At 51.6% G+C, this 13,336-nt stretch overlaps 1 protein-coding gene across 1 annotated transcript in view; it reads right to left on the bottom strand.

The window, feature by feature from the left end:
- Window positions 1-11,245: 11,245 nt before the first annotated feature.
- Window positions 11,246-13,336, bottom strand: part of WNT10A (Wnt family member 10A) — a 52,550-nt gene continuing 50,459 nt past the window's right edge. Inside the window, exon 4 of the mRNA XM_029068508.1 lies at window positions 11,246-12,186. Coding sequence (XP_028924341.1) covers window positions 11,704-12,186 — 483 coding nt within the window. The 3' untranslated portion in view covers window positions 11,246-11,703. The remainder of the gene's footprint in view (window positions 12,187-13,336) is intronic.

Raw genomic sequence — 13,336 nt, 5'->3', positions numbered from 1 at the left:
AACAGGGAGAAGCTGACAGAGATAGGCTGAGACAGAGAGACAGAGACAGAGTGAAACAGAGAAAGACAGAGTAAAACAGAGAGAATCAGAAACAGTGAGACAGAGAGAGAGAGAGAGAGAGAGAGAGAGATGGGCGTGTGGGTTGGTGTCTGTGTCAGAGCAGTAGCCTTTTAATAGTTCTGCACCCACCAGTTTTCCGGGGTTCACACCTCTGGGGTGGGCGATGGAAGAGGGTGCCAAATGGATGCCCAGGGTCTGACAGAGGCCTCCTCTCTCTCCCATAGAATGGAGTGAAACTGGTCCTGTCTCCTGCCCACCACCACCCCCTTATCCCGTTCCTCACCCCTTTATCTCCCTCCCCACCCCCTAGCCCCCTCTCCCCACCCCATCCTCCCCTCCCCGGCGTGTCCCGGGGTGCCCCCACCCTGAGGAAGAATGTACCCGCTTGGTGGAGCCGTCGCCACGGCAACGGCACACCCCCCCCCACCCTCCGCCCCCGCTCACCATGGTAACTGGGGTGTCTCCCAAGTGGCAGGTGGGGGGGGGGAGGGGGTAAACCCAGACACCTCTCCAGGTTCCCCCTCCCTATCCCTTCCCCCTCCCCACAGGTCTTCCCACGTCTCCTGCCTGGGTCAGGGATGGAAACTGAGACATGGACCCAGGGGGACCAGGCCCCCACACTCTCCCTGCTAGCCTTAGTGGCAAGAGCACAGACTTGGGAGTCGGAGGACGTGGGTTCTAATCCTGACTCAGCCACTTGTCTGCTGGTTGACCTTGAGCAAGTCATTCACTTCTCCAGGCCTTAGTTCCCTCTTCTGGAAAACGGGGATGAAGACTGTGAGCCCCACGTGGGACAATCTCATGACCTTGACTCTCCCCCAGCGCTTAGAACAGTGCTTGGCACATAGTAAGCGCTTAACAAATGCCATCATTATTATTTTTAGCTGCATTGTGGATGGAAGGAGAGGGCCGTCCATGGTATTTATTGAGCGCTTACTGTGTGCAGATCACTGTACTAAACGCTTGGGAGAGTCCAACACGACAGAGTCGGTAGCTCCGTCTCCTGCTCCTAACGAGTTTATTGTCTTGACTCTTCCCTCAGTCCTCTCCCCCCTCCTCATATTCATTCATTCACTCATCGAATTCATCGAGCGCTTACTGTGTGCAGAGCACTGGACTAAGGGCTTGGAAAGTACAATACAGCAATAAAAAGAAACAATCCCTGCCCACAACGGGCAGATCCGTCCAGACCACCCCTTTCCCCTTACCGGATAACAATAATAATAATAATAATGGTATTTGTTATGCACTTACTATGTGCCAAGCACTGTTCTAAGCCCCAAGCACTGGTCCAAGTCACCTCTGCCCCTCGCCCCTTTTCCCCAGCCCCTCTGCTCCCAGTTTTTCCCCCCTTCCCCCCCAGTCCCATTTCCCAAGCCCCCTCCCCAGAATAACCCAAGTGCCCAGGGCCTCCTGGCGGGGCTGGGGAAGGGGCTGGGACGGCAGGGCCGTGATTACAGGGATCTTGTCCTCCCCTCTCGACCCCCCCCATCCTCCCTCCCCTCCTCTCCCCCCCCCGCCCCCCTCTCCCACTCTCATTAAGTCATTTTTTCCCAGCTTGGAAAGTCCCCGCGCCCAGTGCCCAGGGGCTGGGGCGACCGCAAGCAGCTGCCGGCAACCACATGAGAAGGGGGAGAAGGGGAAGGGGGCGGGAAGGGGGGGAAGGGGAGGGGGCTGGACCCTCTCCAGACTTGAAAGCCCCCCACCCTCCCTCCCCCTCCCGCCGCCGGGTCCCCTGATCCCACCCCCGCCCAGCCGCTCAGCTGCAGGGTGATTTTTGGGGGGGGGGGCGACCCCCAACCATCTTTCTCTGCTCCTTCTCCTCCCCTTCCCCCTAGTCTTGTCTCCCAAGGCTCCCCCTCATCTCTCTTTTTGGAAGCCGCCTGGTGGTTAGAGCCCCGGCCAGGGATTCTAATCCCTGCTCTGATGTTTGTCTGCTGGGTGACCTGGGGAGAGTCACTTCATTTCTCTAGGCCTCAGTGTCCTCAAGGGAGTCGGAGGACGTGGGTTCTAATCCAGGCCCTGACCTTTGTCTGCTGGGTGACCTTGGGAGAGTCACTTCACTTCTATGGGCCTCAGGGTCCTCAAGGGAGTCGGAGGATGGGGGTTCTAATCCTGGCTCTGAAAGGTTGTCTGCTGGGTGACCTTGGGAGAGTCACTTCACTTCTATGGGCCTCTGTGTCCTCAAGGGAGTAAGAGGATGGGGGTTCTAATCCTGGCTCTGAAAGGTTGTGTGCTGGGTGACCTTGGGAGAGTCACTTCACTTCTATGGGCCTCTGTGCCCTCATCTGTAAAATGGGGGTGAAGACTGGGAGCCCCATGTGGGACAGGGAGTGGGTCCAACCTGATTAATTTGTGTCTATCCCAGGGCTTAGAACAGAGCTTGGCACATAGTTCTTAACATGTACCAAGGCCCCCTGCTCATCTCTCTCTTAGGAAATAGCGAGGCCTAGTGGGTAGAGCCCAGGCCTGGGAGTCAGAGGATGTGGATTCTAATCCCAGCTCCCCTATTTGTCTTCTGGGTGATCTTGGGTGAATCACTTCACTTCTCTGGGACTCAGTGCCCTCATCTGTAAAATGGAGATGAAAACTGTGAGCCCCATGTGGGACAGGGACTATGTCCAACCCGACTGGCTTGTTTTGATCCCAGTGCTTAAACAGTGCTTGGCACATAGTAAGCGCTTAACAAATACCATTATTATTATTATCGTTATTCTATCCTTCTCTCCTCAGATCAACCCTCCCTCCAATTCTCCCTCCCCCACCCCAGGCCTCTCTTCCACCCACGCCTCCCCCTCCATCAGCCTGCCCCTCACCTCCCTCCCCCCAGCCCCTGACTCTCCAAAACTTTTCCCCCCTCGAACCCAGGAAGTAGTGGCTGGGCTGCAGGATGCCTGTGTTCCCATTCTGGTTCCGCCTCCCTGGTGGTAAATTCCCTGCCCTTGAGTTGGTTACCCCTTCCCTGTACCCCCGTCCCCCGTCCGCCCTGCAACGTCCTCACCATCTCTCCTCACAATCCCTCTCTCCCCACTTCAAATCTTCCACCAGAGCCTCCTAATGGATAGAGCCCGGGCCTGGGAGTCAGAAGAACCTGCGTTCTAATCCCGGCTCCACCCGTCTGCTGTGTGACCATGGGCAAGTCACTTCACTTGTCTGGGCCTCGGTTGCCTCATCTGTAAAATGGGGATTAAGACTGTGAGCCCCATGTGGGACAGGGACTGTGTCCGACTTGATTTGCTTGTATCCACCCCACGCTTAGTGCAGTGCCGGGGATATAGTAAGCACTTAACAAATACCGCAGTAATTGTTATTATTAGTCTCTCTCCCTGCCTCTGGGTTGCCCCATCCTTAATCCCTCATCTCATAGACAGATGAGATGCTTTTGTATCAGCAGTTAATATTATTAATAATTAATAATAATCCCTTTCGCCCCCACTCCAGACTGTGAACTCGTTGTAGGCAGGGAATGTCACTGTTTATTATTGTACTGTACTTTCCCAAGTGCTTAGTACAGTGATCTGCACACAGTAATTGCTCAATAAATACGATCAAATGAATGAATACAAGCAAATCGGGTTGGACATAGCCCCTCATTCCCCAGCCCTAGACTAAGAGATCGAGCTACCTCTCCTCTCTTTCTCTTTTTCCTCTTTCCCAGCATCTTCCCTTCTGGCTCCTCTCCCCATCTCTCACATCCCCTTTAGCAGAAAGGCCCACTCCTCATTGCAGGACTGTATTTTATTATATAATAATAATAGTATTTGTTAAGCACTTACTATGTGCCGGGCACCGTACTAAGCGCCGGGATGGATACAAATAAATTGAGTCCCTGTCCCATGTGTGGCTCACAGTCTCAATCCTCATTTTACAGACGAGGTAACTGAGGCCCAGAGAAGTGAAGTGACTTGCCCAAGGTCACACAACAGGCAAGTGGTGGAGCCGGGATAAGAACCCAGGATCTTCTGATTCCCAGGCCTGGGTTTTATCTGCTACTCCATGCTGCTTCTATTAAACCTTGCTGCTTGTAATTTATTTATTACATAATAATAATAATGTTGGTACTTGTTAAGCGCTTACTATATGCCGAGCACTGTTCTAAGCGCTGGGGTAGATACAGGGTAATCAGGTTGTCCCACGTGAGGCTCACAGTCTTAATCCCCATTTTACAGATGAGGGAACTGAGGCTCTGAGAAGTTAAGTGACTTGCCCAAAGTCACACAGCTGACAAGTGGCCGAGCCAGGATTCGAACCCATGACCTCTGACTCCAAAGCCCGTGCTCTTTCCACTGAGCCACACTGCTTCTTGTCATCTGTGATTTATTTATTTATATTAATGTCTGACTCCCCCTCTAGACTGTAAGATCATTGTGGGGAGGGAATGTGTCTGCTTATTGTTATATTGTCCTCTCCCAACCGCTTAGTTCAGTGCTCTGCACATAGTAAGGGCTCAATAAATACAACTGAATGAATAAATGAAAGGAACAGTCCAGATCTGAACAAGGGCATGTTTAGAGGGATGAAAACTTCAGCATGCCTCCCCACCAACTTACCAAAGATGCAGCGTGGTTTAATAAGAAGCAGCGTGGCTTTGTGGAAAGAGCCCGGGGTTGGGAGTCAGAGGATGTGAGTTCTAATCCCGGCTCCGCCACTTGTCTGCTGGGTGACCTTGGATAAGCCATTTAACTTCTCTGGGCCTCAGTTACCTCATCTGTAAAATGAGGATTAATACTGTGAGCCCCATGGGAGACAACCTGATGACCCTGTATCTACCCCAGTGCTTCAAACAGTGCTTGGCACATAGTAAGTGCTTAACAAATACCATAATTATTATTATTATTTTGCACACTTAGCTCAGGCTGGAGCTTCAATAACGCCACACCTCCTTGAGCTATTCTAAGACCAACTGATGGTCCACTCTGACCCTCAGTTCCTTTTTGGACCTGGACCTCCAGGCCTTTTTCAACTGGAACCTGTTTATTTCACCCCCATCCCCAACTTCTTTTCCCCCTTCTCAGATCCCTCAACCTTGCCAATTCCCCAAGTCAGTCAGTCAATCATATTTATTGAGCGCTTACTGTTTGCCAAGCATTATACTAAGCCCTAAGGAGAGTACAGGTTTCCCCATCCTCTCCCCCCAAACCCTGTTTCTACCTCAAATTCTGCAGGCCTCCCTTTCTCACTCTCCTCCCCTTCCATTTATTTCTTTCTGATCCTTCTCTGATCATGGTTTCTCTCCCCATTTTTCCCCATTAACAGGAGAGCAGCTTCCCTTCCATCCCCTGGTCCATTTAATAATAATAATAATAATAATAATAATGATGGTATCTGTTAAGCACTTACTATGTGCCAGGCACCATACTAAGCGCTGGGGTGGATACAAGCAAAACAGGTTGGACATAGTCCCTGTCCCCCGTAGGGCTCCCAATCTCAACCCCCTTTTTACAGATGAGGAAACTGAGGCTCAGAGAAGTGAAGTGACTGGCCCAAGATCACACAGCAGACAAGTGGCTGAGTCAGGTTTAGAGCCCATGATCTTCTGACTCCCAGGTCCAATTTCCATCCACTACGCCATGGTTCTCCCCTACAATCCCCCACCCAGAATCCAGAACCCTGCCCACTCGGGCCTTCTTGGACCAGCTTTCTGAGGTCTGGACAGATTCTCCTAAATCTTTTGGGTTGGGGAGGAGGTGACAGATTGAGGACTCCTCACTGGACCTCTTTCTCGCCTGTCCCACGTCCTCCCTCTGGCCTGGAATGCCCTCCCTCCTCACATCCACCAAACTAGAACACTTCCCTCCTTCCAAACCCTACTGAGAGCTCACCTCCTCCAGGAGGCCTTCCCAGATTGAGCCCCCCTTTTCCTCTGCTCTTCCTCCCCTCCCCATCGCCCAACTCCCTCCCTCTGTTCTATCCCCTTCCCCACCCCACAGCACTGGTGTATATTTGTACAGATTTATTATTCTATTTATTTTATTAATGATGCGTATATGTCTATAATACTATTTATCTATTTTGATGCTATTGATGCCTGTCTACTTGTTTTTTTGTCTATCTCCTCCCCTTCTAGACTGTAAGCCTGTATTATAATATAATAATATAATAATACAATATAATTTAATACATATAATAATAATACAATATACAATATAATAATCTGTATTATTAGACTGTAAGCCCGTTGTTGGGTACCTGTTGCCGAATTGCACTTTCCAAGTGTTTAGTACAGTGCTCTGCACACAGTAAGTGCTCGGTAAATACGACTGAATGAATGAATGAACGACTCCTGGGGCCCAACTTAGAGGAGAGGACAGACAGGGTCCTCTAGAGAAGCAGCGTGGCTCAGGGGAAAGAGCATGGGCTTTGGAGTCAGAGGTCACGAGTTCGAATCCCAGCTCTGCCACTTGTCAGCTGTGTGACTGTGGGCAAGTCACTTAACTTCTCTGTGCCTCAGTTCTCTCATCTGTAAAAGGGGGATTAAGACTGTGAGCCCCACGTGGGACAATCTGATTCCCGTGTGTCTACCCCAGCGCTTAGAACAGTACTTGGCACATAGTAAGTGCTTAACAAATACCAACATTATTATTATTATTACAGGGTTAATGAGGCCCAGCGTGGACTTGACCACCCTTCCAATAATATAATATATTGTCACGTGGGACTCTCCCAAGCTTAGTACAGTGCTCTGAACACAGTAAGCGTTCAGTAAATACCATCGTTCAGTTGAACGATTGATCCAATTGACTGGGAAGCAGCGTGGCTCAGTGGAAAGAGCCTGGGCTTTGGAGTCAGAGGTCCTGAGTTCGACTCCCGGCTCTGCCACTTGTCAGCTGTGTGACCGTGGGCGAGTCACTTCACTTCTCTGGGCCTCAGTGACCTCATCTGGAAAATGGGGATTGACTGTGAGCCTCACGTGGGACAACCTGATGACCCTGTGTCCCCCCCGGCGCTTAGAACAGTGCTCTGCACATAGTAAGCGCTTAACAAATACCAACATTATTACATTATTATCCAAGGAACTGGCTTAGCGGGAAGGACTGGGGGTGATCAGGTGAGGGAAAGTCGGCATAGTGTAGTGACTACAGCCCGAGGCCTGGGAGTCAGAAAGACATGGATTCTATTCCCGGCTCTGCCTCTGGTCTGCTGGGTGACCTTGTGCAAGTCACTTCACTTCTTTGGGCCTCAATTACCTCATCTGTAAAACGGAGATAAAGACTGTGAGCCCCATGTGGGACATGGACCGTGTCCAACCTGATTAGCTTGTATTTACCCCAGAGCTTAGTTCGGTGCCTGGCACACAGTGAGCACTTAACAAATACCATTATTATTATTAATAATAATAACAAATACCATAAAAAAGTCAAAGGTGGAGATGGAGGACAGGGAGCCCCCTCTCCTTCCTCACCAGTTGACAGGGAATAAAATGGGGAAGGTTGAGGGATGTAAAGGATATGTTGCCAAGAGGAAGGGCCGAGGCTTGATGACCTTTCCCTTTTCCTCTCAGCCCAGTTCCTGACCTCCACACCTCTAGGGAGGGGGATGGGGATCAAGGACTGGCCTTTTTTTTAAAAAAATGGCATTTATTAAGCATTTGCTATGTGTATTAAGGAGCTCTGGGAGTTACAAGCTAATCAGGTTGGACACAGACCATGTCCCACATTTATAATAATAATAATAATGTTGGTATTTGTTAAGCGCTTACTATGTGCCGAGCACTGTTCTAAGCGCTGGGGTAGACATAGGGGAATCAGGTTGTCCCACGTGGGGCTCACAGTCTTAATCCCCATTTTACAGATGAGGGAACTGAGGCACGGAGAAGTTAAGTGACTTGCCCACAGTCACACAGCCGACAAGTGGCAGAGCTGGGATTCGAACTCATGAGCCCTGACTCCAAAGCCCGTGCTCTTTCCACTGAGCCACGCTGCTTCTCCAATTTATTTAACTTTTTATTTATATTAATGTCTGTCCTCCCCTCTAGACTATAAATTTATTGTGGGCAGGGAATGTGTCTGTTTATCGTTATATTGTACTCTTCCAAGCACTAATACAGTGCTTTACACACAGTAAGCATTCAAATCTATTGAATAAATGAATGTAAACTCATCCTCCATACTGTAATCTCTTTGTGGGCAGGGAATGTCACTGTTTATTGCTGTGCCATACTTTCCCAAGAGCTTAGTTCAGTGCTCTGTATCATTATTATTATTATTATTATTTATTGTTACTGTGGTGTTTTTGTTAAGCGCTTACTATGTGCCAAGCACTGTTCTAAGCACTGGGGTAGATACAGGGTAATCAAGTTGTCCCACATGAGACTCACAGTTTTAATCCCCATTTTACAGATGAGGTAACTGAGGCACAGAGAAGTTAAGTGGCTTGTCCAAGGTCACACAGCAGACAAGTGGTGGAGCCAGAATTAGAACCCATGACCTCTGACTCCCAAGCCCAGGCTCTTTCCACTAAGCCACAGTGCTTCTTACGCTGCTTCTTACTGTACACAGTAAGCACTCAATAAATATGGTTGAATAAATTGAATAAATGAGGATCATAGTCTTAATCCCCATTTTACAGATGATGAAACTGAGGCACAGAAAAGTGAAGTGGCTTGGCCAAGGTCATACAGCAGACTAGTGGCAGAACAGGGATTAGAACCTAGATCCTTCTGATTCCCAGGCCCGGGCTCTTTCCACTACACCTTGCTGTTTCTCACCATCATTTATAGGCTTTTTGGATCCCAAAGCACTGGGAGAGGAGAATTCCTGGGTCCCCAAGAAAGCACTTCTGGTTTGCCTATATATATGTATCTATGGTTCTATTTATTTAAATTGATGCCTGTTGACTTGTACTGATGTCTGTCTGCCCCCTCGGAGAAGCAGCGTGGCTCAGTGGAAAGAGCACGGGCTTTGGAGTCAGGGCTCATGAGTTCGAATCCCAGCTCTGCCACTTGTCGGCTGTGTGACTGTGGGCAAGTCACTTAACTTCTCCGTGCCTCAGTTCCCTCATCGTAAAATGGGGATTAAGACTGTGAGCCCCACGTGGGACAACCTGATTCCCCTATGTCTACCCCAGCGCTTAGAACAGTGCTTGGCACATAGTAAGCGCTTAACAAATACCAACATTATTATTATTATTATTAATGTTGGCATTTGTTAAGCGCTTACTATGTGCCGAGCACTGTTCTAAGTGCTGGGATAGATAGAGGGCCATCAGGTTGTCCCACGTGAGGCTTCCAGTTAATCCCTATTTTACAGTTGAGGTCACTGAGGCCCAGAGAAGTGAAGTGACTTGCCCACAGTCACACAGCTGCCAAGTGGCGGAGCGGGGATTCGAACCCATGACCTCCGATTCCCAAGCCCAGGCTCTTGCCACTGAGCCACGCTGTTTTTCTAGGCTGTGAGCCTATTGTGGGCAGGGATTGTCTCTCTTTATTGCTGAATTGTACTTTCCAAGTGCTTAGTACAGTGCTCTGCACACAGTAAGCACTCAATAAATACAATTGAATGAATGAATGAATGAATGAATGAATGAATGAATGGAAGACCTTTGTAGTTAAGGCGGGTGGTCTTTTCTGATCCAAGTAAGGGAGAGGTACTCCTCTATATCCCATGCTGGCAGCCCCTCCCCAAACCCGAGGGGAGGGGTACAGAGGCTAAACCCTGATGGGGGTCGGGGTCTCCACGGCTCCCTCAGATCTAGAGGGGAGAATGGACACAGGAGCATTCAAGAATCTAGCCTCCTCTCCTCCTTTCCGCCCCACCCTGCCCCTCCCCGAGAAGCAGTGTGGTGTAGTGGCTAGAGCTTGGGCCTGGAGGTCAGAAGGTCAAGGGTTCTAATCCCGGCTCCATCACTTGCCTGCTATGTGAACTTGGTCAAGTCACTTCACTTCTCTGGACCTCAGTTCCCTCATCTGTAAAATAATAAGAAGAATGATGTTGGTATTTGTTAAGCGCTTACTATGTGCAGAGCACTGTTCTAACCGCTGGGGTAGATACAAGGTCATCAGGTTGTCCCACGTGAGGCTCACAGTTAATCCCCATTTTACAGATGAGGGAACTGAGGCCCAGAGAAGGGAAGTGACTTGCCCACAGTCACCCAGCTGACAAGTGGCAGAGCTGGAATTTGAACCCATGACCTCTGATTCCCAAGCCCGGGCTCTTTCCACTGAGCCATACTGCTTCTCTAATGACCCTGTATCTACCACAGCGCTTACAACAGTGCTCTGCACATAGTAAGCGCTTAACAACGTGAGCCCCACGTGGGACAGGGACTGTGTTGAACCTGATTTGTTTGCGTCCACCCCAGCACTTAGTACAGTGCCTGGCACATAGTGAGAGATTTCCAAATACTATAATTATTATCATTATTATTATTATGCCTGGCCCTGCCGGAATGGGCCAAGCCATGCCAGGCCTGTAATGGGGCACTATTCGCTCTCTGCCCATCCTGCTCTCTTTTCCTTTGGGGACCAATGCCTTCCCACCCCACCCGAGGAATCTCCGGGGTCCTGCTTCTGCTCCCCCCAATCAAACCCCAGAGTTGGAGATGGGGAGTGTGAGTTCCCACCCACCACCAGAATGCGGGCTAATAATAATAATAATAATGGTTAAGGGCTTACTGTGTGTCAAGCACTGTTCTAAGTATCGGGATAGATTTGAGCTAATCAGATTGGACACAATCCCTATCCCACATGGGGCTCACAGTCTTAATCCCCATTTTCCAATAATAATAATAATAATTGTGATATTTGTTAAGCGCTTACTATGTGCCAGGCACCGTTCTAATCAATGGGGTAGATAAAAACTAGTCAGGTTGGACACAGTCCTTATCCCACATGGGGCTCACAGTCTTCAACCCCATTTTCCAATAACAATAATCATAATTGTGGCATTTGTTAAGCGCTTCCTATGTGCCAGGCTGGGGTAGATACAATCTAGTCAGGTTGGATGTAGTACCTATCCCACATGGGGCTCTCAGTCTTCATCCCTATTTTCCAGAGGAGGGAACCGAGGCCCAGAGAAATGAAACCATCTGCCCAAGGTCTCACAGCAGACGAGTGGCGGAGCTGGGATTCAAACCCAGATCCTTCTGACTCCCAGGCTTGTGGTCTATCCGCTAGGCCACCCCGTTCCCAACCCTGACCCTCCCTCTCCCCAGTGCCCCAAAAAATCATACAATCACTTTAGCCTCTAGTGTCTCCTCTTTAATAGGCCTTCCCGGATCCCATCCCAATCCCCAGGACCTTTCCGGGTCCCACTCCTCTTTAACAGGCCTTCCCGGATCCCAATCCCAATCTCCAGGGCCTTTCCGGGTCCCACTCCTCTTTAACAGGCCTTCCCGGATCCCAATCCCAATCTCCAGGGCCTTTCCGGGTCACACTCCTCTTTAACAGGCCTTCCCGGATCCCAATCCCAATCTCCAAGGCCTTTCCGGGTCCCGCTCAGGGTTGGGGACGCCCTGGTTCGTGACTCTTGTCAGGAGTGAGCGTGAGTCTCTGTCTCAACTCCTGGGCGACAGTGGGCCCGGGGGGCGGTGTGTGTGGGTTGGTGGGGGTGAGGGGGTGACAGTGGGGGTGTTTGGGGGACCAGGGGGTGGTCCCGATTCGGAGGCTGGGGAGGGACGGTGATGGGGGGGAGGAGGGGGTCCGTGTCACTTGCAGACGCTGACCCACTCGGTGACCCGGCATTCCTCGCAGAGCACGTAGCAGCACCAGTGGAAGCGGCAGTGACAGCGTTCGCTGCGGGTCTGGCGCAGGATGTTGTGCCCTCGACCGCAGCAGAGGCTCCCGCAGCCGTCGGAGCCCGCGCTGCTCTTGTTGCACAGACGCCCAGCCGTGCCCGCGGAATCCAGCCTCGGCTCCCGCTCGCAGAAGTCGGGGGATTTCTCGAAGTACACCAGGTCCGAGGGGCTGGCGCGACGCCGGGCGACCGGTCCTGGGGGTCCCGGGACTCCTGGCTCCAGCTGGACCCCGTTGCGGTTGTGCGGGCGGATGAGCGCGGCGCGTTGGAAGCGGGCACGGAGCAGGGCGCCCACCGCCCGGAATTCGGGGGTCACCTGCCAACACGTCTTCAACTGGCAGCTCCCCGACGTGCCGTGGCATTTACACTTCCGCCGCATGTTGTCCAGCACGGCCTGCGGGGCGGGGGGGAAAGGGTGAGGGGGTGGGGGGCAGCTCTGCCCCCCGGCCGAGGGGTCCCTCCCGTGCCCCCCCACCCTTCCCCGGACCCATGCCCTCGCATGGCGTTAGTGGCTAGAGCCCGGGCCTGGTAGTCAGAAGGTCATGGGCTCTAATCCCAGCTCTGCCACTTGTCAGCTGGGTGACTTTGGGCAAGTCACTTCACTTTTCAGGGCCTCAGTTACCTCATCTGTAAAATGGGGATTTGAGACTGTGAGCCTCACGTGGGACAGGGACTGGGACCAACCCGATTTGCTTGTATCCACCCCAGCTCTTAGTACAGTCTCTGGCACATAGTAAGCGCTTAACAAATACCATCATCATCATTATCATTACTATTATTATTATACCCAAGCCGAGCTGGCACAACGCCACCTTCCCGGTCAAGACCATCTCCCTCAGTGCACCCCCTCAACCGCCCCCCACAGCCTCCCTCCTCTCTCATCACCCCCCCCCCCCGCCAAGTCCTCACCCCCAACCCTGGGAAATCCCCCCCCACCTCCCCACCCCTCCTTCCTCGACAGCTGCAGGAGGCGGTTGAGGCTGGGGGCTTTCCCCCATCCCGCCCGACTCCAGTGAGCCCCCCTCCTCTCTGCCCGGCTGTTTTGCTTCCTGAGGGAGATCCCGGCTCTCTGGGGAAATCCCTCTTTCCCTGGTGGGGAACCAGGGGGGACGGGGGAGTAGGGGAGGGGAGAGGTCTTCAGCAGTGCAGCTGGTCCCCCGGGACCTCGGCCCCACTGGAAAGTGGAGGGAAACTGAGGCTGTGGGGGGCGTGGAGGCTGGGAAGCCGGGATTAGGGCCCGGAAAAGTTTCCCAAGGGGGGCGAAGGGAAGACCCCCCCGCTGCTGCTTGGGACTACAGAGCAAGGGTGTGTATGTGTGTCGGGGGGAATGGGCTGCCCAGACTCTGGGGTTCTCCACGTTGGGTCAACGGTGGGCCCCGTTTAGATGGCCCCCGAATCCAGCAGGCCCGAAACATCTGCTTGCCAACGGACTCAGTCATTATAATAACAATAATTCTGGTACTTAATAATAATAATGATGGCATTTGTTAAGCGTTTACTATCTGTGAAGCACTGTTCTAAGCGCTGGGGGGATACAAGGTAAT

The sequence above is a fragment of the Ornithorhynchus anatinus genome, chromosome 1 (assembly GCF_004115215.2).
Source record: "Ornithorhynchus anatinus isolate Pmale09 chromosome 1, mOrnAna1.pri.v4, whole genome shotgun sequence".
In the NCBI taxonomy this organism is placed as follows: domain Eukaryota; kingdom Metazoa; phylum Chordata; class Mammalia; order Monotremata; family Ornithorhynchidae; genus Ornithorhynchus; species Ornithorhynchus anatinus.
The sequence above is the reverse complement of the archived record's forward strand: the minus strand, read 5'-3'. Positions and strand labels throughout refer to the sequence as shown.